The 25,991-nt window shown below is 33.9% G+C and overlaps 2 protein-coding genes across 3 annotated transcripts in view; both read right to left on the reverse strand.

Moving 5' to 3' along the window:
* Window positions 1–23,078, reverse strand: part of LOC142351792 (glycine receptor subunit alpha-2-like) — a 57,685-nt gene extending 34,607 nt beyond the window's left edge. The window contains exon 1 of the mRNA XM_075403964.1: window positions 22,807–23,078. Coding sequence (XP_075260079.1) covers window positions 22,807–22,951 — 145 coding nt within the window. The 5' untranslated portion in view covers window positions 22,952–23,078. The remainder of the gene's footprint in view (window positions 1–22,806) is intronic.
* Window positions 1–25,991, reverse strand: part of LOC142352258 (epidermal retinol dehydrogenase 2-like) — a 328,166-nt gene that overhangs the window by 292,326 nt on the left and 9,849 nt on the right. The window lies entirely within an intron of this gene.

Below are 25,991 nucleotides of genomic sequence, written 5' to 3' on the forward strand. Positions count from 1 at the left end.
AATGAATGGAAGTGAAAAAGTGAATAAGTAAAAAATTGATTAAGTAAAAAGTGATGCAAGCATTATTTTCACTGTTGTCGACAAGAGACCTCAAAAAGCCAAAAATTGGCAAATGTGTACTTTTGAGGCACAATGAAAGATCAGAGCCATTATATCATCCAACCAACAAGAAAATCCTTCACAAGAGAATCAATTTTAATATAAAAATGTAGAAATTAGTTAGATATTTCAGATAAATAATAACCTTTGTCAACACTAGGTCTGATACCGCGATCATAGTCTGGTTATAAAATAAACTTCGGCTTCTGCAGCATTCGAAGTTGCCAGTTGAGAATATTGCCACATGATCAGCAAAATAGAAAAGGTTTTCCTGAATACAGTTTAATATTGATTTTCCAGATCTATTGCTCATAATTTTGAAGCTGACTGGAAATAAAAACGATTTAGTTGAAAAACGCTAAGCTCAAATTCAAAAATAGTAAATTTTAAATTTAAAATTAGTTTGCATCGTAGAAAACGACCAACAGAAGTCTTTTGAAGTATGGTTCTGAATTACGGTTGGGTAATTATAAACAAAAATGAATAATTGTGAGTTTTTTAAGAAATGAGTAAAGATGAAATCGGCTTGCAATAAAACAACAACCAAACAAGCAACAACCTGTTAGAGGGAACGTCGCGTCCTCAAGCCTCGTGGTCTCAGTGAGACTTCGATTAGCGCCTTCGTGGAGGAGGAAAGGCTGCACTGAGTGTTTGGCTGCCTAATTTATTCCTTTGCTTATTACCTGATATTACATTTTTATTTTAATCCTTCCATACCAGTTCCCTATGTGTGCTACACACACACACACATATATATACATATATATATATATATATATATATATATATATATATATATATATATATACATACATATATATGTATATATATATATATATATATATATATATATATATATATATATATATATAGGTGCTTTCCTCTCCAGTTGTTAGTTATTTTTATGACTGGGCCGTCTCTAAACTGTCTGGAGGGGAACAACTTGGAGTGCAGCATCCGGCTAAGTGCTACTCATCCTCCCTTTTTTTCTGAACTACATTCATCGTTGCCGGATGGTGTACAAGGCCCTTTCAATTTTGTTAAGTTTACGAATAAGAACTACCAGTAGCTGTGTGTGAATACAAAATTTGTCACCTAAGGCTCAGTATAATCAGTAAAACATCTGGTTGTTCATATCTAAAAAGTAATTAAAACAATAGAATGACTTATATATATTTATTGCTATATGTAGTTATTAAACCAGTTTTTACTCTGATACACACCAAATGAAAATATTAATGAATTCAATTGCAGGAAAAAACGTAACTGATTTAAAGTTATACTATGGCATCGACGTAATTCATGCAGCATAATTGCGCAATTTCATTTCCTGTGGTATTATTCGTGCTCAGTAAGCTTTTTTGCGTGTGAAATTTTGAAATTATAAGATCATTTCATCTTCCTTTTCTCTGCATAAATAAAAAGGTTAAACCACTTTGTTATTATTATTGTCGGCTTTTCATGGACACAAATACTAAAAGAACTTAAATTAAAGTTAAAATTATTGCCCAGCATGCATGTCCTGATGCCGCAAATTCGAGAGATCAACAAAATTGTCTAGAAAATTCCAAAAAGTCAGCAAAAGATATGTTTAAAGATTCAAAAACCTAGGGGGTTCATTTAAGAAACGCTACAAAAAAAGTCTGATTGACAAAAGAAATTGTTTTTGGTCAAAATAACGCCTCAATATGTCCATTTTGAGACATAACGATAAATATAAACATTAGTAATTGGTAGCAAAATAATGTTCATGTGTATTGATCAAAAGCTTTTCGATTTTCTTGAAAGGAATGGAAGATACTGGAGTTGCAAGCATATAGTCCCTAAATGAATCTCTTTGAGAAATCAAGGCTATTTGGAAACCGCAATTACAAATATAGACAGTTCATTTCTTAGCAAAGTTTGCGGAAAAACTGCTGGAGTTCTGGGAACAAATTAATGTATATATTGTGAGAAACAAAAATGAAAACTACTCAAAACAATGACTAGACTTCTAAAAATTATATGCGTAATAAAATAATGGGTCACAAGAGAAGGCTTATGAACTCAATCTGTTATTTGTTTTGTTTATTTTTTACGTTATCAAGAAATTTATATGTATATGCGACTTTTGGCAACATAAAATTCGATAATTAAAACTGCGTCAATTTTGCTAAAGTTGACAATAATCAAAATGACAAGCAACAGAGCACTCATTATTATGGCCAATTTCATATTATCAAAAGCTCACTTTTTTGGTAATTATATTTTCCCGAACACTGACGATGAAATTATAAAAACCACTGGTCTAAAAATTTACAATTATTTTTTTCCACGCAAGAAACGGTAATCAAGCACAATTAAATAGTACGAGTGATTAACTTGTTTGTTTAACTTAACACTTAGTCATTGTCATCGAGTCTCTGTGTTAGAGTATGTACTCTAGTAAGTAAGTTGTGATCATAAGATGGAGCTTGAAATGATAGCTCAGTATAAGAGAGCATAGTAAGACTCTCGCATTGTGGAGCAGTTGGCTGAGTGGAGAGCACAGGATTGCAATCAATTAAGAGATTTTGGGTTCGCAACCCACAAAGGTCCCAAACTTTACTCTCACTATAATGGTGTTGACATAGAATCAACATTTCGAGCAAAGAGTTGCCCTAATACTCTGCATCAACTAAAAATGTTTTTCTTTTAAACCGGATATAAGATTATGAACGTATCAAATTAATGATTTATTTATTTTTTAGATTTATTAAAAGTCAAAATAATTAGACATTTTTTCTCTCAAAAAATTTTAATTCGGCGCAATTACTTAGTAAGGGTGCCACACTTCTTTTGTTCTCCTTACAGTTTATCAGTGTCATCAAGTCTCTGCATGCACTTAAAATTTTTTAAATCAAATTTCATCATCAGATTGCGTGAGATATATTAGTAAATGTTCTTTTTTTGTTTGAGAAGTTTTCCTTAAGTTTTCAAAGATCGTTTATCAACCATAAATAACTCGGAACATTCTCTGTGCTCATCAATTTCTCCTCTTTCTAAGAGCATCGATGTTTTCTTTTTTTGGCAAACTTTGTTTAAAATTTTGTATACAGAACTTCTTGCAGAAACTTTTCAACAAACTGACTTCATTCATTGAAGTTTGGGTAAATGTGTACGATGGATAATATCGTTAAGCCAGAGTGACTTCAAAGATCTTTTGTAATGCTCCTAGGACACAACTTTTTACTTTTCTGACTTTTTTGGGTTCGCGGGTACTACCGTACAAGGGTTCGAACCTCTACCTCATGCGTGTCACCAACTTCGTAATCCACTGCGCCATCTGTCACTTAATTCAATGATATTTCCTGTGAATATAAGATAAGCGTTGAAATTAGCGCGGTGAATATTTGTAAGATTTGCAATTTTAGCGGTGAAAAATTTTTTTCACCGCATTCTGCTGGTAGCGGTGAAAATTTTTTTTCACCGCATTCTGCTGGTAGCGGTGAAAAATTTTTTTTCACCGCATTCTGCTGGTAGCGGTGAAAATTTTTTTTCACCGCATCCTGCTTGTAGCGGTGAAAAATTTTCTTTCACCGCTAAAGCGCTGAAAAAAAATTTTCACCGCTTAAAAGTTTTTTTTCACCGCATTCAACGCATTGAACGCAAATCTTACACTTTTGCTCAAATTCACCGCAAATCCTACATCTTTTAGCGATTTTTAGCGGTGACACCTCGACCCGGGTCAACAACCAAATTTCGCTCAAACTGTGTTGGAAAATATTCAAATTCGACTGAGCTCGTGAAAAGAAAAAGATTGTTGTGCTGTTATACAAAATCAGAATTCAGTTTACCCGTAGTTTCTCAACTTGAGTTATTCGCTCAAAATAACTGAAAAATCAGTTTCTTTACTGAAAATGCGCACAGAGCAAAAACATCAATGATCTTAAATTAGACTCAATCAAAATTTTAGTGAGCTCAATGGGTTCGATCGACGAAACCGATTCGTAAAAAAATTAGACTTCGTCCAGCCCTTACCTCCACAAGTTTATGACAGGGCCATTAATTAATTAATTTGCTATAAAATAGACGTTAAAATCTCAATTGGAATACCCCAAAGAAACCAGTTGGCAGAATGTTTAGTACCACACAATTTACTTGAAAAAACAGTCAGTTTTGAAAGAATTCCGTTCAAACAATTTTTAGAGGAAATAGATATTTTTAAACAAGTAAATTGAAAATATAACCCCGGGGTTAAATATTACAAGTTGAAAATGTTTTTTAAATGTAAAAATAACTTTCAAAACCACCAACGTTCCTTTCCAGCAGTACAAGTTTGAATTAATGCAGCAGATGCTGTTTTAACATGCGTTTAAACTGTGAGCGTGATCTGATAGTCGGGACTTCACATGGGAAGTTTATTCCATTTTTGGATGCTTCCTTTTGTAATGATCGACTGCTCGACCTTAGTAGAATTAGCTGTTCAGTTCTGTTGTTTTTTCTTACTAAGACATTACCACTTAGAAAAAACTCTCAGTGCCGTCTGCCTTCAATAATGAAATATCATTCCTAAGTTTTGAAACACTCATCTGGCTTATTAAAAGTTCTGCAGGTAAAATGTCGGATTTTACTGCGAGATCTCTAGATCTCTCATACTGTTTTCTCATATGGCAAACTCTAATTACCCAATTAATTTGTCGATTATTTCGCTGCATTGCAGAGAAATTCAAATTCTAAAAAAATAGAGCACTGAATGTTAAATGAGAAAGGAATAAGGATTTGAATAGCATCAATCGTGCTTTTAGAGGTAACTGATAACGTATAATGTATATGGATCTAATCGCTGTGGTCATATTTGATAGGAATTTGTTGAGTTGTACATGAAAGTTTAATTTAGAATCAATCATTATACCCAAGTATCTGCAGTGCCTTTGTGGCTTCATTTCCTGTCCCCGAAAAAAAATATGATCAGAATTTTCATTTTCTTTTGTGACGCAATGAAGTTCAGTTTTACCGGTATTCATGGTTAATTTGTTTTGCTTTAGATAATTTTCTAATTTGTCCAGTATTTCAGAAACACTTTTTTCCAGTTCGCTGACTTTGTTTCTGCAAAAATGGAAACTTGTGTCATGAGCAAACTGAATTATGTCGAAGTTTCCTTGTACATTTTCTCGAAAATCATTAAAGTAGAGAAGAAAACTTAGTGGCCCTAAAACCGTTCTCTGTAGAGCGCCATGGTTTGTTTCAAACCATTCTGAGCAAACATCAACTATCTTAACACACTGCTGTCTGTTTTTAAGAACTGAAGCAGATAAATCAACAGCACTTTCTGAAAAACCGTAAGTTTCAACCTTTTTGAGAAAAATTTCATGCGATATTGAATTAAATACTTTAGCTAGATCAATAAAAACAGCAACTGAAATTTTTAAGTTATCATAGTTTTCTTGTAATGCTTCGATTAAGTGTATAACAGCATCTGTAGAAGACTTATGTTTTTGAAATCCAAACTGTGTATTGTTCAAAATTTTTTCTTTTTGTATAAATTCGTTAACCCGATTGAGAAGTATACGCTCAAATAGTTTTATAAACATTGGAGTAATTGAGATAGGCCTATAGTTCTCACAAATTTTTACATCCCCTTTTTTGTAGAACAGACTAATGAAAGCAAAATAAAATAAAAAATAACCATAAGTCATCCAAGCTGTCATTTATGTTATATTAAATAGAAAGCCAAAAACGAAATCAGATTGGGTCTATAAATTGTTATTTTGTTCCTGTTAGAAAAAAAACATTTTAACTCTCCCAGGTTTCTATTTTAATTGATAATATTTAGACATATTTAGAAATAAAAAATATCATTCATAATTATTTTTGTGCACTCTCTAATTTCCTTCTGAAAGAAGATATTCCATTAAATTATTCCACTTTCACTATTGGCGAATAAGTTGATACCACATAGGGTTGGTTGAAGTGGACACCATAACCGGTTGCATCTCATTTTGAAATATTTAGTTCTGCCAATTCTGTTTCAGTGTTAAGAATTTCAGTATTTTGAATTGTTAAAATGCCCGTTGATAAGCATATACTTTTGCCTGCATTGGAAGAGCTCTATCTCGGTACTCGTGATGAAAATTTTGTCTATCCCCCTAGTTCTATCAAATTTTAGACGTATGACCTTTTTTAAGGTGAAAATTGAAAAAAAAATCCAGCGGAATACAAGTGATAGAAGAAGAAGTGACCTGAAAGGCACTAGACTTGAGAATGGCAAGTAATTTTATGTCGTATGAAAAAATAAAAGAAATGACAGAAGCGATGTTTTTGGTTTCTTATTCAGTAAGCATCAATTTGGTTAGAGTTTCTTTGTTTGCAACGTGAACTAATATCCCTGCAAATATTTTTTGTCAGAGCTTCCTTATCGAAAGAAGATTGGAAGAAAGAAAAGAAAATACTGGAGTATCGTTTTCGACTTTCTCAAAAAACGTGAACGTTAACTGGTTAGAAATCAAAATTAGATGAGGAGCTTTATTCGTCAAAACATTTTTTGACACAATCCTCTCAATTGAGGAAACACGTCAGAAAATCGGTCGTCAGACAACTTCGTATACATAACCTGAGGACAAGCAAGTAATGAGGATAAGTTTAGAGAACTGCCTGTCGCTTTTAACAATTAATCGCAGAGTGCAACTCATTTTACTACTAAAGGAACAAGATATAGACATATTTTGCTTAACGAAAATATGGCTGACAGACGAAGAAAAAATTTGATAATATTTCTCTCCATGGCAAAATCGTGCAACAAAAGAGAATATAGGAAAGTTTGAAATCTTGGTGGTTTCTTTATTGCTATAAAAAGTACGCTAATTTTTTCCTGAACAACCTTGTATTAATTATCATCACCTCGTGTAGCACTCCACAAAACAGCATATACGAGTTTTCTAAAACTGATCTTTGGAGCTCAATATATGAAGATTTATTTAAAGCAATTATTTAAAATTTTTGACTACAGGATGCAGAGAAAACTGGTATTTTTGAAATGTGATATACATTTTACACATACTGACGGGTGTACACTTTCTACAAGGAATTATCAAGAAAAAAAATTTTGAAGTGAAACACAAGTATGGAATCTTTGATCAACCGTCAACTCGAGGTTCAGGAGCAGAAAACAAGTGGCTCACTTTCAAATACTCAACATCAACAAAGCAAACTCGCAATCAATTATATCACATTTCTGATCTCCACTTGTGGAAAATGTGTCCAAATGACCTATTACCTATTACAAAATATTTTATCACATTTTTTACAAGTCTTGCAAAAAACCAAACCGTCATGTTAAAAAATGACGGCTCGAAATGCCAGATTAAACCTCATCCTCTAACCTATGCATAAAAAACCAGTTGCAAACCAAACAAAAGATCAGAGAACATTAGAAATAACAGGATATGTTGAATTAATCATTGCTGAGAGATAAACAAATATTTGTCGAACTTTCTGTCCATTCATGCAATTGTACAAAAAAAATTGATTGATACAAATTTGTGTAGACACTTTTCCGAGAGCAGATTTTCCCAAATAACTGAAACATAAAGCTTGAGATTTAACAAGTTGTCGACAAATGCGCAATCAATCATTGAGAATTTTTATTCAGTTTTTGTTGAAGATAGTTCTGACAATGTGGTGCCAAAAGTAGTAAACATTATGGTGCCAAAAGGTGCCACAATTAATAAACGCCACACGTCATATACTTTATCTTAAATATTTATAGACGTATTGCTAACGCTTGCTAATTTCGCAAAGTCTGGAAAAGGCACACTTTCCTCCTCATCGCAAAAAATTAGCAATGCAAGAGTTAAAAATTACAGGTCCATTGCAATGCAACAGTTTTTAATCGAATAGTTAACGAAAAAAATATAAAAAACAGTCGAAAAGTGGCTCTGCACAGAGTATCATGGTTTTGGGCAAATGCATTCAACAGTAACCCGACTGTTACAATAATGTGATAAACTGTATCGAGCTTTAGATGAGACTTAGACCCCGTAAGCAGTTTACTTGGATATTGGTAATGCATTTGATACGATCAATTTCATTATTGATCTCCAGAAGCTCGCTTGTTTTATGTCTGACGAAAAGTTTTGACGTTTTTTCGGCTTTATATCTGACTTATTGACAGCAGAGATTAAAAATTGTAGACAGTCTCTCGACTTTCTTACAAATCTCAAGTGGTGGATATCGGGGATCAATAAACTCGAAGTTTTGTTCTCCATGTATATAAATGACCTACCTGAACAACTTGTTAATAAATCACTCTTATTGCCGATGATTTTAATTAATAGGACAGATTTTTGGAAAAAACTGAAGATTGATACAAAAGAAATCATTGAATGGTCAGTTTCAAGAAAATCAAATTTCAACTTTGTCAAATTCAGCATTGTAAATCTCTCATTCAAGAATACAAATGTTCGGTTGATAGATTTACTTGCAATTCATATTGCTATCAAGAACGAAAATACAAATTAAAGACCTCGGATTAATTTTTACGTCCAAACTGACCCAGAACTATTCCTCGATATGGCCACAAAGAAAGGAATTCAGAAGTTGAATCATCTTCAAAGAGTAATACCCCACAGCATAAGGGAAACTGTCAAATGCACATTGGTCAGAACCTGTATGTTCTCTGAGGTCTTTTATGCGTCAAACGTCTAAAACTCAGGACTTCAGTATCTTCAACGCTTCAAAGAACTTCAAAATTTTTTTCTAAAACGGATAACTTGCTGCTCAAACTTGGTTGACATGGAATACGTTAAAAACCTCATTATCTTTTGCCTAATGCAGGCCACTTATTTTAAGATTTATAATAACGTCATTCTTCCTAAAGAGATTGTTTAGGGCTGATCTGCGTTGAGTGATCAAACCACTGTTCATTAGCCTCTGGATGTGCAAAGACCACATCAAGTAAAAAGATATTCATTATAGCCAAAAAAACTGTTCGGAAGCGTTCTGAAGATATTTACTTTAAAGGAGTAGACCGATTCAATAAACCTTGTCTCTCTTAAACAGTCTTTCTAACTTTCGCCACAAAAAAATGGGGTTGGTTTCATAGAGAAGTGATAATTTTTTTGGAAAGGGAAGCAATAGAAATATTCAAGCACAAAATGTAACCTCCAGGAAGTTTTCGAGAATTTTTAATTATCGAAAAAAAATTTTCCTCTAATATGAGCACTACCAAGTTGGTTGTAGCTCTGTTTGGTTGAATTCATTTTTATCATTATGACTTTGGTTGAATTCATTTTTAAAACCCATGGATAATGAGCTTCTGGCGCTTGATTATCTTTTTATCTATTATTATTTAAAAATGCTGGTGCTATCCAGAAACAATTATTTGCGTTATCCAATTATGTGTCATGTCCAGAGTTGAGCAAAAATGTAGGTGCATTACACACTTGATAGAGATTTTGAGCACACTTTTTATGGTGCAAATTTTTATCAATTGAATGACTCTGTCAAATTTGGAGCCGTCGTTAAGTCTCGTTGTGGAAGAACAAATTTTCAAATTATATCTGAAAAACCTTCATAATAAACTGTTGGAACGCACAAATTACCCTTGAATTGTATCACTGAAGCATTTTGGAAATTATTTTAAAAAAATTGAATTATAATACGTTTTCATAGCTTTCTGAGTTCTTTTCGTAGAAAGATAAAAAAAGTTAGGAGAATAGATGATAAGCAAGCTATCTTGTAAGGTGTTTAACTTGAATTTTAAAAAACTTTTTTTTATTGAAATATGTTATGAATTGCTTTAAATATATTGATCCATATTTGCATTCATGGATTACATAACAGACAATTTAATTACCACCGCTGGTCTAGATTGTCGTTTGAAGTCGTAAAACATGATTTAAGTTCACATTATGTAGAAGGTTAGACGTCAGAAAAATTTTATTCGATATTAGCATCCGCTTTTTCCGTCTATTTTGTGGTAGTCGACAAGACCAAAAACGAGACGCTCAGCTTTAAAAGGGCGCTCCTTCTTTTGTAATTTTGGGCGAGACTTGATCAGCCGCAGAAGTCAAAAAGTCATAATTACGGCTGGATGAAATAGAAAAGTAATTGTGGTCGACAGGAAAACCATAAGAGTACCATGGAATCCCCCCTTGTCTGTAATCACCATCTAGTTCATTGTTGATAAAAACTAGCGTGAATGTTAATGTGTTTTTGGGCAAAAATGATGATGTCTGTAGCTGTTGGTTATGTGTACATATATTATAAGAACTAAAATTGGGTATTTTAATTGATAAGCACAATTATGCAAAAAGTCAACCACAGACTAAACAGGGAGAGAGACATTGTACAGTCTAAAATGCTCTTTTCAATACTGATCAAACATGACTTATTCTGGAATTATTATTCTCGTATGATCGACCACTATTATTATTAATTTATGTGCAATCAAGTTCAATCAATTTAAAAGGCCTCAACAAGTAAAAGAGAAAGTTCGATTTCGGAAAGGTGAGTTTTTGATACTGTTACTACAGAGTTTTTCCTTCAAAAACCAATTGATTTCTCTTATTGCTGGGAGCCAATTCAAGCGCCGGGAAAGGCTTCTTCTGGCTCTGCTTGCTTTTATTCTTTTTCTGGGTGTTCATGGCTAGCCTCGTAGGAGTTGATTAGCGCGTCGTTTTTTCATGCGTGGTATGATATCAAAACTTTTTTCATAGGCGAAAAAATTCGTTAATTAAGATTAATATACAAGAAGTAATAAATAGCGAGAGACGGAAAAGAAAAAAAATAAAATAAAAAAGTAAATAAAAATCGGAATAGGGCTGTGCTCATGGTGAGGACTTAATTACTGCGCCCCGTTTGATTGAAGAATTAGAGGACTGCGTTATAACTTGCTGTTTTAGTCGTAAAAAGTGTATTTTTGTTCATGAAGGCAAGCGTTAATACGCGTGAAAATAAATTGAGAGTAGATAAAAAGAGTGTTGTTGCAACAGTTAACAGCTAAGTTTCAAAAGGCCAAATTAAAGCGTTTAGAAGAAGAAAAGTAAAGAAGGAAGAATAAAAAGCAGTAAAAAGTGCTAAGCTAACCCAAACTTTAAAACCACTGAAACAAACCACGCATAGCACTATATTATGTCATTAGTTGTATAGCTGTAGCTTGACTGTGTTAACGATATCAAGTGAGTGAATGTGAAAAATAATAACGTGGTTTTGAATGAATGATGCCAATCAATTCGGATTTTTCAGTAGGTAAGCCCCAAATTTCCTAGGTAAGCGACTGGCTTAGCTGCATGGTTAGTACGTTGTTTGTTTGATTTTTGCCCCGAATTAACTAACCGGCTGGCAATAAGTCATTGGTTGATATCTGTTCTACGCTATAGGAAGTGGAATTTGAGATGAAGTTAAAAAATAAGAAAAGAAGACTGCAAGTTGTTGCTCTGATTCGAGCATTGTTCCAATGCTTCATTTGTTTCGTTCCCAAAAATGTTGACTGCTTGCTCATTGTACTCTGACTCTTTTTTATACTCTGACTGTATTTTCGAAAGGTATGATTTTCTCTCAAGAAGTGAGCAAATTATCAGCCATCGCAAATAATCCGCTTTAAAACAAGCTTTTTCGTGGAGAAAACAGCGCCAACCTATATAACAAAAAAATGGAATTGACCGAAAATATGGATCATTATAAGCATACAAAGATGTGTTGATGAATGTTTAAGTGCATAGTTATCCTGCTGAAATGCACGTATTAATATAGAATTCGTGAAATCATAATTGACCTTTGCTTTAAAACATTGTTTGTTTCAGCATCTTGATCTGGCTATTTGTAAAACTTGTGTGATATTCTATTGAAATTGCTAGTGTTTTTCTCGGCAAGTTTGTTTCCCGCAATTATACATTTAGAGTGGTCAAGTGTGAGCAATATCGGATAATTCTGAACTATTTTGTTTTCTTTTGAGAACACTTTTAATACTCAGATGGTTGAAGAATTACAACTCATCAGAGATCTTGCAACTCAAAACTATATGCCATTTGAAAGATCTCTGGAATCTCAAATCCTTTCATGAACCAGGGCTTACTCATTTCCAAACGACTTTGCTGCTGCGTTCTGTTAACTGTCCTTTGGTTTGAGCTGTAAGCTGGAATACTGGCTAGTGTTTCTCTACTTATATCTTTTGGGCAGCAAATATTGTTTGGCGTGGAGTCTCGTCAGCCACTGCTGATCTCTCAACGGCGAGTGGAATTTTCTTTTTTCAATATATGCTGGATCTGTGAAATGGCTATGAACTGCGATAAATTCGATTTGTTGATGGTGTAGCCTGACTCTGTCATTGCATTTTGTAAGACAACAGCGCCAAGAAGCTGCCGGTGAATTATATAGCCTTAGCCTTTAAAAACGAGCAATTCTGATTTTTAGTTGTCTGAATGGATTGCTTTTTCAAACTTTGCTTCAAATTTATGACACCAAACATTGTGAGGCAATTTTTTAAATACTTTTCTGTTCAAACAAATTCTGTCATTGATTTCAGCAACTGTTTTTGCGACCCCTTTTAATACTTTGTGTCCACTTTTACGTCCACTTTTGTTGATTTGTTTTGATTTAGTTCAATTGTGAGTCGAAATTTTGTTAATTAATGTGTTGCGTCACCATCTTTAAGTTTTTAGGACTATTTTGTATGGGACTATTTTGCAATTTATGACTGTTTTGTCTGACACTATTTTGTCTGGGACTCTTTGGTCTGGACACGCACTTCATGTCATTTAAGTTGGTTGTGCGCTTCTTTAAAATTCTTTTTTGAGCGTTTTTGACGTTTTGATTTTACATGGTTTATCCTGTCAGCAGGTTTGCCAATAAAAGTTTTCAAGAGCTCGTTTTTTATTTGTTTGCTCGAAATCTGTTCGAAATGCGATTTAAATTGTTCCGTCTCCTTTCACTGTCAATACTACCGGTTATATAAAAATTTTGTCATCAATTATCTCTGACTTTTCTATGTAGCCGTATTCAATGAGAGTGTCAAATTGTTTTTTTTTGCACACTCCTAAAATGAAACTGGTATAAAATTTTTTGGCTGCACTGGAGCTAATGGCTTTTGGGAAATTCGCCCTGACTTAGTGATTTTGTATCTTATTGAGTCTGTTAGACAATTTTTTAATTTTGATTTGTGAAGACTTAACCCAGCCTTTAGTGTACTTTTTTTCGTGGGTTTGTCCTCGGTTTGAGGCCCTCATCAACTACTAGGCCTACCGTCTGTTCATTCCCTCCGGTATGCAATACTGCCGGCCATTGCGTAGTTCTGATTTTTCCAAAGGCGTCCATTACGTTTATTTGTGCTCTTCATACAGCCGTTATAAGAAAGAGGTTTGCTGATTCTCATCCATTTGGCCCGATATTTGTTTTGTATTTGCAAAGAAGTTTGCTCATTTTGTTGTTATAATCCTTTAATCTCTCTTTCGGTGTTTATTCCGTCAGCTGAGCTCTGTCTTTCGCTAACAATCTCTGGGACGCACTCTTTGATGTTATTAAGACCTGTGGTACCGAGGTACCCAGTCCACCGATAGTACGCATTTCGCTGCCCACTGGTTGGCTTTCATTCTTTTTGCTACCGGCCTAAGCACATAGGATTTTTATTTCTTAACCTCATGACTCCGTTCTCCACTGTCACTCTTCTGAGTCAAATCTTTTTCTTGTTCTACGCAATTGACTCTCCACCTTCATCTGTTGGTTGTTTAGTTATAGCTTCCGTAGTTGTTTCTACCTCCAGCCTAGCTCAATTTTTACTCCAGTGCTGCAGCCAGCCGTTGCTGAACTCGAAACGTTTTGACAGTTTTTTTTTACATAAACTATGCGATTCGTGCATCTTGTTCGCATACAGATATAAGTGAATAAGCAATATTGTCCAGTTTTTGTTTTACTGCTAAGTATTTAAAAACAACTCGGCTCACGAACATTTTGTTTTCAGTCTGGATTTTTTCTTAGTCTTATCTAAATAGGCCCTCTACGGAATAATTCACGTGTTTTTTGTTACCAACAATTGAAATCTAAGCAACTGTGTAGTTCAATTAAGCGTTCTACTATTGCGCGCCAAAAACGCATCCATTGAGTCTTCTAGAAGTGTGATTTTATAGTAAACTCGTACTTTCCTCATAAAACTGCTAGGTTTAGAGGTTTTATAATCAAAAAGTGTAACTTGTAACAATAAAAAATGATGTAAGAGTGGGGCTGCAATGGGAGGATTTTTTTAGGAAAATGCAGCTCAAAACTCTTCCGTTTTTTTGGGCTGCATTAGGCTTCCAACGGGGGTAAAATGGTGTAAAAGTGAGGGGGTAATGTAGAACTTACCCCCGAACTCTTACTTTTTTGGTCTGTCAAGGGGGGTAAATTGATGTAAGAGTTCGTGGGTAATGGAGAATTTACCCTCGAACTCTAACATCATTTTACCCGCCTTGACAGACCAAAAAGATATGAGAGTGGGGGTTAATTTGTCTTTTACCCCCTCACTCTTACACCATTTTACCCCCGTTCGAAGCCTAATGCAGCCCTAAAAAACGTAAGAGTTTTGAGCTGCATTTTCCTAAAAAATCCTCCCATTGCATCCCCACTCTTACATCAGTTTGGGTGGAAAATCTCAACCAGAGGAGTATTGACAATTGGAGTTGACAAAAACAATGAAAAGTAAAAGTATTCAATTTCAGGAGTTTATTGTTCCCCCCCCCAATTGGGTAGCAACAAATTATTTAGAACCCAGGAAATTATTTTTCCTTCGGTCTGGAACAGATTGTAAAAAAGCGATGAGTTGTCTCCAGTTAGTTCTTGATAGTGGAAAAAGTCAACTCCATAGATTTTAAGGTTTTTATATCCATCAGTTCAGGAGTTAAAAGCCGTACAGAAATGTAAAGTGAAAATATAATATTTGGGTAAGCTTATAAATATTCGGTTTTAAACGTATTCAAAAATTTGAAACAATTGATTGAAAGAGAAACTGTAGTCATCAAAAATCACATTAAAATTCAGCAGACTGCGAAAGTTTTGACAATGATTTATTTTCACCATTTGAGATAAAAATGCAATCAAATTTGTTTCTTTGTTTTTTGTTATGTACTTTTTCAGCCAGAATTAAATTGTTTCTGAGGAGATAGTGAAGCTAAGTTTCCAATACAAGTGAAGGAAGAAAGTAATTCTATACTCTGGAACTGCAAAAATTAAGTAAGTTTTTCTAACGGGATGATGATATAGTTTTTATAGCGGGATAATGCTTTGAAATTGGGAAAAATAAAATCGGTAATAAAAAATTAGGGTTTATGGCCAGTATGGTGAAGCTGGCCATCAATATTATGCCTTTCATAAATTCTGTTATAATGTTCGCATTGTCAATATGGCCTTACAAGATTTCAAGAAAGCTTTTAATCGCGTTGTGACATTCAAACATAAGATAAATTACAGGTGCTTATACGTTATTCTTGAATCATAGCAAAAGACAACTTACTTCGCATCATTGTTTAGCTTTTTTCATTATTCAAATTTTGTGACCTTAAAGCAGCCACTCTTGTTTTCTTTCTAAAGTTCATTTTTACCATATAAACAAACTGAACTAAGAGTTTTATAAGTTTAGGTTTTGAACAAATTGTTGCTGAAAATGGTTAAAAAAATCATTTGATTCATGATTTTTTTCAAAAATAATAGGAAAACATTATCCTTTCATGTAAAAGAAAATTAAAAGAATTAATTGGTGAGCTCATTGACTTTCTTGAGTACAGTTTCAACAACTTACGCGATGAGAACAGCGCGTGCGGTTTTAAAAGCAAAACGTATTAATGATTTTTAAATGCTTAATTTGTCTTCAAAATTGCTCAGTTTGTTTCCATTCAACAACACTCTTAATAACCGATATAATTACCGATATACCGGTTATTATTCGTTATTTTATGAAATATGGTTCAGCGCATGTCGTTTTAAAAGCAAAAGGTATTTATGATTTTTAAATGCTTAATTTGTCTTGAAATTTGCTCAGTTTGTTTCAATTCAACGACACTCTTAATTACCGATATAATTACCGATATACCGGTTATTATTCGTTATTTTATGAAATATGGTTCAGCGCATGTCGTTTTAAAAGCAAAAGGTATTTATGATTTTTAAATGCTTAATTTGTCTTGAAATTTGCTCAGTTTGTTTCAATTCAACAACACTCTTAATTACCGATATAATTACCGATATACCGGTTATTATTCGTTATTTTATGAAATATGGTTCAGCGCGTGTCGTTTTAAAAGCAAAACGTATTTTTGATTTTTTAAATGCTTAATTTGTCTTCAAATTTGCTCAGTTTGTTTCAATTCAACCACACTCTTAATTACCGATATAATTACCGATATACCTGTTTTTATTCGTTATTTTATGAAATATGGTTCAGCGCGTGTCGTTTTAAAAGCAAAACGTATTTATGATCTTTAAATGCTTAATTTGTCTTCAAATTTGCTCAGTTTGTTTCAATTCAACCACACTCTTAATTACCGATATAATTACCGATATACCGGTTATTATTCGTTATTTTATGAAATATGGTTCAGCGCATGTCGTTTTAAAAGCAAAAGGTATTTATGATTTTTAAATGCTTAATTTGTCTTGAAATTTGCTCAGTTTGTTTCAATTCAACAACACTCTTAATTACCGATATAATTACCGATATACCGATTATTATTCGTTATTTTATGAAATATGGTTCAAATAAATTACAAAAATGTGTAATTTTTGTTTTGTAATTTTATAAAAAAAAATTCACTTTGCATTTACCACCTGATTTTGTTTCATAATGATAGTATAACTTTTTGAAATGCTTGTTAATTTTCGCTAAAGATCGGCGGAAACCCTACAAATAAGATTACATTATTTTTATAATTACCGCATTTGGGTTTTCAAAAGAACAACTCAAACGTCTTTCTGAGGTCTTGAGATGTTCTTGGAAAATGTTCAAAGTAGTTCAAATCAATCATAATATGACAAGAATGCATCAGAGAGATGAAAGCAACTAACTGGTGAAGTCCTCCAAATGATATCTTGTGATTGTTTCTACTGTAGAAAGTTGAGTAAATATTTCAACTGTCGCCAGCCCCTTTGTATATTTTAGAAAATCGCACCCCCCCTTTTTTTCTCAGCTTTTATTAATGCCATTGTTATTTAGCCTACAGTTCAAATAACCTAATATTCACTTCCACGCGATAGATGATCGATGCTCAAGCCAGTGCCCCCCCCCCCAAGCATGTTGGGATGCAATAGGGAAATTGCCGACTGTTATTGCAAAAGGCCGCCAGATTTTGATTATGTTCATTTAATCTTATATTTCGTCTTAATGCCAACGCATGAATTTCTTCTATATAATTTATCCCCCCAGGATGAGAAGTGCGAGCCAAGCCCGCTCTCAATCAGAGCAACATGATTTGCACACGGGGTGTATCAGGCCCACTTAGGACGCACCTTGGTTTTCCAGACCTACTTGGGTCGCTCACTGGAGGTACCGCGACTGATACTTTTAGCCGTTGAAATAGCAGTAATCCAGTAATCATTGGTATAAAGTCTTCTTTTCAGAAAAATGGACGCCATTCTATGTATATAGTTTTTGATTTCTGCAGTAAAAAATGTCAGTTCCAAACAAAGAAAAATTTTCAGCTTTAGCAATTGCCGAACTTGTCTTTAGCGGGGTCTTTGAAGTTCATCAAGTAGAATGTCGGGTTAATTACTTCTTTTCTTTCGGGCATTGCCAGCTTTCTCGATTGGACCATTTGGTTTTCAGCAGACTTTCCAGACCGCGCAAAAAAAAAAACGAAACAAAGCGAAACAAAGCAGTTGCTCTTTCTTGCTCTTTTTATGCCATTCAAAATCTTTGAAATTCACGTTGCTTTATTATCAAAATGGCCAACCAAGAGAACTTTACTACAGGAAATATTTCCGAACTGAAACAAATTATTGAAAAACTTACAAATACTGTAACAAAGCAAAATCTAGTCATACAAAATCTTACGGATCGTCTCGAAAAACTTGAGAATAACCAAATTACTTCAGAAAACAACATTTATCAGTTAGAAAAACGTTTAACAGCAGTAGAAAGATATCAAAACAGACCGTTTCTTATTTTTACTAACATCGACATCCCAGCTGATGGTAATGTACTCGCACCAATTTTACAAATAGTAAACAACATCTTACAGGTTAGTTTGAATCCCGACGAAATCTCGATTGCCCACCCACTAAAAAATGGAAACATTGCGCCTATTATTGTTCAATTTTTGTATTTGCAACAAAGGGACATAATTCTGAAACGTGCTTCATGGTTAAGAGGTCTGAGAAATTCGATGGGGAATCCTATTTTCATTCATGAACGACTGGCGAAAAAGGATGTTATCATTGAAAAAAAGGCTCGAGAACTGGACATTCAATATAAGATTAAGAAATCACACTTATGGGCTTTTGATGGTGAAAGATATCAACCAGTTGATGACATCAGCGAGCTACCGGATTATCAAAGGAGACAACAAAAGAGTTTGCAAACTGTACAAAATGGTACTCCATTCATGAATAACAAAAGAACCTATGCTTTTTCGCCTGATATGGACGCAACAAACAATGGAAATGATATACCAATGAACAAAAAACAAAATATGTACGGTGTTTCATTTCAGCAAAACAAAAGTTATGCATCAAAAAACTAACATTCACAGTCTTGCTTGTTAATATCCGGTCTCTAAACAAACACCTTGAGGAACTTCAGGTTTTTTTGCAAACATTTGAGTCCCTACCAACTGTGATTTGCCTTGTTGAAACTTGGATACAAGAGGGTTCTCATGAAGAACACTTCAATATATCAGGTTATCAGAAAATAATTGCTAAAAACAGGGTGGGAATTGGTGGAGGAGTAGCCATGTTTTGCAGGGAGGATATTTTTCTGTTAGATAGCTTTCCAACGAACTATTATGAGAGCCTAGGTATAAAAATTAGAACAAATAACGAAAACTATACTTTGATTACATACTATGTTCCCCCTGGGTTCAATAAAAATCAGTTCTTGACTGAATTTGACAGCTATCTTGAGACTATGGTGGATGCGAACCAAAATCTTATTATATGTGGAGACTTCAATATAGATCAGCTATCTCTGACTCCAATAAAAAAGCGATTTGAAGATGTTATCTCTAGTAACGGTATAAACCTTATGGATTCGGGTATAACTAGAGAAACGTCGACAACAAAATCATCCCTCGATTTATTTCTGACAAATATTAACAAAAATCTTTGCATAGTAAATTCTATCAGTTATGACATCACAGATCATTATCCAGTATTTTTCAGTCTAACAAAAAGTATGATTAAACCCAAGATAAAAGCATCTAAACGTCGCAGTATGTCTCCCTTAAACAACAAAATACTGTTTGAAAAATACAAAAAGGAACTGGAAAACAATTTAATCATATTTCAGAACAACAATAGGGATCAATCTTTCAACGCATTTTGTAACTGTTTACATTTTGTAGTCGACAAACACCAGCCTTTGGTTGAAATAAAACAAAAGAAAAATAGGAATCAATGGGTCACAAATCGAAAAAAAAATCTTTTTGCGAAGAGAAACAATGCAAGAACAAAATGGTTGAGAACACAAAACAACATCGATAAAAATAGATATGTTCAACTGAAAAGCAAGAGCACTCAAATCATGAACGACACAAAAAAACATTTCATACAAAACAAAATTCAAAATTGTGGTAGGGACTCAAGGAAAATGTACAAAATCATAAACAATTTGATAGGCAGGAACAGAAGTGATGTGAGTTATAACCTTGTTTTCAATAATATTGGAACTGATGACCCCAGTAGCATAGCTGATTATTTCAATGAACATTTTGTAAATGTTGCAGATGAAATAGTAAGCAAATTACCTCAAATAAGCTTTCCTTCATCTAATTATGCTGAAGAACAATCTATGATGCTACATGAAACAAATTTAGTAGAAGTGCTTTCACAAATAGCCAGCCTACAAAATTCTTTTGCGCATGGTGTGGATCTGATCACTAACACCTTCATTAAGAGATTTGATAGAACCTTAGCCCCATTTTTAGTTAATTATATTAACGAATCTTTTTTGAGCGGAGTTTTCCCAAATAGCCTAAAACGAGCAACTATCCAACCGCATTTCAAAACGGGATCAAAAACTGATGCCAATAACTATCGACCAATTTCGATTTTGCCGTCTTTTGGAAAAGTATTTGAAAAAATTATGAAAATAAAAATTCTCAACTACATAGAGAAATTCAAAATTCTTGGTGAAAATCAGTTTGGTTTCCGTAATCGGAGATCAACAGTTGATGCACTCGTAAATGTAGTGGAAAACATAAGGTTGGAAAAAGAAAAAGGGAACAATAGCACCACGGTCTTCCTAGATTTGAAAAAGGCATTCGACACTGTTAATCACTCGCTGCTGTTGAAAAAATTAGAAAACTTTGGAATTAGGGGTCAGGTTTTAAGCTGGTTTTCTTCATATCTCAAATCAAGAACACAGTGTGTTATATGGAAAAATAGAATATCGAAAGAACTAATAGTAAAAAATGGAGTTCCTCAAGGTTCTGTTCTGGGTCCTGTATTATTTATACTGTACTTTAACGACTTTGTGGACGCTTGTAAATTATCCACTCCGTATTTTTTTGCCGATGATACCAGCCTCCTTTCAAAAGCAGACCAACCTATGAAGAATTAATTACTGAAATTCATTCAGTTTCACATTGGCTACATCAAAATAAATTGGATTTAAACGAGTCAAAAACTTTTGTAATGAATTTTTTTGAAACTAAAGCAAACACAAACATTCAAAACTGCCCAGTTCAGAAGTGCAATACCTACAAATATCTAGGAGTAATTTTAGACGCGAATTTAACTTTCGAAAAACATGTGGAATCCATTTGTTTAAAATTAAAGAAGTGGATCGGAATAATTGCAAAGCTAAGGAGAACTTGCAGTCGCAACACCGTTTTGATGTTCTACAAAACTACAGTGGTACCAATTTTTGAGTATGGACTTCTTATTTATGGTGGAACAACGTTGAATAAGCTTCAAAAAATTGAACGGTTACAAAAGAAAATTTTGAGAATTGTCTTCAGAAAGAAACCAAAAGACACCATCTTTGATACTTTATTCGAGTTCAAAATTTTGACAATTTGTGAATTGTACATAAAACATCTGCTTTCATTCAGCCTTAAATCATACTTTGGGTTACATTCAAACAAAATGATGAATGAGATTTTGACCGCAAATCAAAATTTTTCGTACAATACTCGCTCGAAAACCACTCGCATTATACAAACAAAAACGTCAAAAAGAATTTCAACTCGGACATCTCTGGGTTATCGCGGTAGAATTTTGATAAATTTTCTACTGAAACAAAAAATACTACCTCAGCTTGAACAAGAGACCATGTCCTGTATAAAAGTTAAAAAACTAGTCAATGCACTTCAATATAGCTTGATCATTCAAAACGATACGTTAAAAAAACTTGTTTTTAAATAAAATCTGGGCGCTTAATTAAGATACGTTAGTATTTGCAAGCGTCCACTCCTGATGAAATTTTGGATTTATGGATTTTTCATAGTGGATTCTGCTGTGTCCACAACTTCTGCGTGCTTTATAAACTAACAGGAGAAATTCAAATTCAATTCAATTTCAGACCGTACAGACTCTGGAAAAGTCTCTGTTCGGACGATTCAGATCATAACACAAAACTATCCAGACCGCGCTATGATTAGACTGTCCAGACTCTAGGCTTGGCTCTGATCAAATTTTCCAGACCGTGGGTGGTCCTTTCAGAGTCTGTGGAAGGATTGTGGTCCCCCACCGCGCGCAACACTAGCCGGTCTAAACAGAGCCTGGGTCGCGCACCTAATACTTGGCTACCTTGTGTAAGCGTCATAATTTAATGCTCTGATTGGTGAAAACTTGCTCGCTTATGTTGTGCTCAACAGGAGACCCTAATTTGCAAAATGAGGGTTTTTTCACTGTTAAATGTTATTTGCCGATATTTAAATGCACACTAGAATGTTCTTTTACATGATAATTGTTCTCTAATCTCGGCTGAAATCTAATTGACTATCGTGTTACAGGACTAACAAAATTGTACCAAAACTTGCTCTGTGAAACCGTATACTTAGCTAAAAATAGGCATAATTATCTTGCAATAAATTGCAAATGGAATATTTGCTTGTATAATTTTTATGGTTTATTAAAACTTTGAAGAACTTGCAAGAACAAGAAGATTTTTCTTACTAAGGAAACATACAGAATATCTGCTTGTATAAATTGCTTCATAATTTTGCAAATTAATTGTCATCTGTAAGTCGGATTAATTCGCAATGTATGCCATGTGTTTTTGCCCCGTATCGATTTCAAAGTTTGCGATATTTTGTGAATGGAGGTTCGTCATTTATACGCATAGACGCGTAAAAGTAGGGACAAAGTGAGGATGCAAATTTCGTAATGGCCAATAACGGGAAAAGATGAAGCAAATCTCTACACTTGATCTACATTAATCTATATACTCTTGTCAACGCAGAACAAATGGGTTATAAGTTTCCCACCCGTGCAAAATATTAAAATCAGTTCTTCCAAGCCGCTTAAAAAGCTCTTGCAAAAAAAGTTGCCACCGTTCCATATCGTTTAGTAACTTCTGTCAACTATTTTAACGATTAGTAATGAGTTATTACCTAGAAGTAGACTCACCAAGATTGACACTGGGCCTAATTCCTCGATCATAATTGGCTGGCAAAAAGACACTCACACCATTATCAGTGGACCACACATTGTTCACGACACAACTAATAGTTACAACAATTAACACTGATAGGTAATGTTGGTTGAGCAGCATAATTAACAAAAAGAAAAGCCTCTCTTTCGCTGGCGGAACTTGATTCAGCTAGTTAGTACAACCGAAACCGACAAAATTATTTTCAGCTATAAATATGGTACAGTTATTTTTAAATTATAGCAGAATCTATGGCAGAATTTAGTGCCTTATAGCAGAATTTAGTGTCGCTATACTGCTCAAGTTGAAAAGAAATGAACCGGTAAAATTAAACACAGAATTGGTTATTGCTTTGCTTCAAAACGCCAAAAAATTGAACTCTAAATGTAAATAAATTTAGAGGAAACAGTCAGATAATGCACACGGCTTGTTCGCCTATCAATATATGAAAATGGCGGCTCTATTTCCTGCAGTGATACAACACCTCAAAATTGCACAAAATATAAATAATGCAAACGATATGAAAAAGCATTCAAGTGCTACTTGATTCTAGAAATTGCTCTTCTAGACAGGTTGTGTGAAATATGAATGGTCTCTTCCCTCACAAAAAATGAAGATGTATCAATTTTTGAGTAGCTTTTAGACTGGTTTGCTGTCTGTCAATCAATGATGAATTCCGAAGATAAATAAGTTCCATTCAGAAGAAAAGTGATAATTAAGAGCAGATTATTGAAGGTTTAATCTCTAATTACATCTCCATCAACTCAAAAATGATAATGGCAAGTATGTGCTAATTTCAGCTTAATCAGATCCCGAAAGAGCTAAAATAACAGCATACAATTTGCTTTTTAATAAGAAATCAATGAAAATTTTAGACAAGATGGCTCACCAAGTCCTGTGCGTTTTACATAAAGTTAATAAATTTGAAGGAAATTTTAGCCTAATCAGTAGAGAATCTGCGGAGAATTGTAGAATTCCAAATTGCATTGATGAAAAAAAAATAGTCAGTGAACAAAACTCTAATGGATTTCTTTAAATCGGTTCTTTTTCCTCCAAATTTGTAGGAATTTTATGATACCCCGATTTTTTCGTTAAGTCAATTTTGACCGATCGATATCTTTGGCGGAAACATACAAAAGTGGTATCATTGAAAAGATCTTGAAAAATTGAGTTCATTTTCAACTTTTTGTTTTCTCAAAAGCAAAAAGTGTCCAAAGTTTTCAAAATGTTGAAACCTTTTTAGGCTTCTCACCATCAAAACACTTGAAACTAATCCAAATTTACTTTGAATTGTCTACTCTGACCTTGATATTTCATAGCTGCCACCGCAATAGCTATGCAGATTAGCTATTATTGACCAAATCTTCATTTTTAAAACTAGATTTTGTTTTGAGCCTCAACGGTCTCTTTTTACAATCGACAAGATTTAGATTGCTTTGGTGAGCTGTTTTCTTTCAAAATCTCTGATCATATTTGTGAGTTTTTGATGTCAAAGATAAGTCATATTAGAGTGGCGATTTTAGTCACGCTTGAGTATTAAGAGATGCAGAAGAGCAAGTAGTTTTGAGTCATGATGCTTTTGAACTTACTTTTGAAGTACAGCAACAATTTGGTGCTTGGATTAAATTTTGAGCTTTACGAGGTAACTTTTTCACGTGTGGCAATTTGAATTGTTTTCTATTAATGACTGGTCTCATCAGCTTATAATGAAGAATTAATGATTCTAAATGCTATCAGGCGTTCATAGCAGGGCCTTTATTGACTTTGACAATAGTTTAGTCTCAATAAGAACAGTTTTCACTTTCTTTCTAGTGTAGCTTAATGTTGGTCAAGTTGCTTGTGTCCTCCAGGTTTGACTTATTTTTTGATGAAATAGAAGCCACGTTTTGTAAGAAGGTTTAATTTTAATTGTGGAGTTTTCGTTTTTTTGGCGTTCTTTGGTGCTCTTGAAATCCAATTGACCTGCTAAAATATTTTCTATAGTGTTTTCTATAATCTTCGCACAAATTGGTTAAATAATGCTTCGTTAATTGCTTAAGTCTTGATGGCTTTTACACCACTTCTTTTCGGAAATTATTTAATTTTTAAAATGTTTCTTGATTTTGTTTCCGTATTCAATTTCATATTCTGTTTACATGAGAAAATGGAAAGCCAAGTAACGCTGAAGCCATAATTTTGAAAAATCAGACAATCTTCTGCAAATGGACTATACTCAACAGTTATTTGAAATTATATGCATTTTTCAACAAAAATAACTCTGCCATCCGCCATTATTACTGACACGGGAAATATTTAAGGGGATTTGAAGATCTGTTTTGGCTCCCTGTTCAGAATACAAATTAAGAGTCTAATTAGCGCTGCATCTGATATTGACCCCGTATTACCAAAGCGTTGATCGGGAAAGTAACAATAATTAGAGTTACAAAGTTTTTATTGTACCAGTAAATTTTTCAAGTTTTGCATACTGGGACGATTGCCAATAAATAGTGTGGTTTGCTCAGTGTTTTAAAGGGTAGTATCGGTTGAACGGGGCGTTTTCTCACTTTCAAATAATATTTTAAGACAGCCTTTACTTCTTTTATGTCCCCGTTGTGCACAGCAGTGACAGAACAGATCACCTCTTCCTCGGTATTAAATTTGATAGCGCTTTGTTGATTGTCCACTGTTATTCCAGTATCCTCTGTTCTCTTACAATTTGACAACGAAAAAATTTAGTCCACGATAATTGTTTTACGGATATCCAATTGATCACATGCAGAAACGATATGGTGACTTTTTGTTGAGGCCCCTGGATAAACGTTGTATACTATTTGCGATGTTTGTCTGTGTTTTAACGGTTTGGCGATATATCCAAGTACATTTGGCATTGGAATAACATGCTTGTCGAATGAAAGCGCAAAAAATGCTGTACTTGTTGCCTCTTTATCAGGTAGCATTATTTTGACTGTAACCTCTTGGAGACAAATGTGCCAAGTTCATGAACTGTTTTTAAATCTTGATTCATCAAAAGTTAGATCGTAGTAGAGAAAGCATACCGCTCAAGAAAAATTTCCTCTTGTTTTCTCCTGTGTTTTATAGCCACCTGCGGGCTTGGGAAAAACTCAATTCGCTCGTGTTGTCAAATCGGTTAAATATTTTTCTAGTGTCTCTTTTGAGGAGCTGA

The sequence above is a fragment of the Convolutriloba macropyga genome, chromosome 13 (genome assembly GCF_964194025.1).
Source record: "Convolutriloba macropyga chromosome 13, txConMacr16.3, whole genome shotgun sequence".
Taxonomy (NCBI): domain Eukaryota; kingdom Metazoa; phylum Xenacoelomorpha; order Acoela; family Convolutidae; genus Convolutriloba; species Convolutriloba macropyga.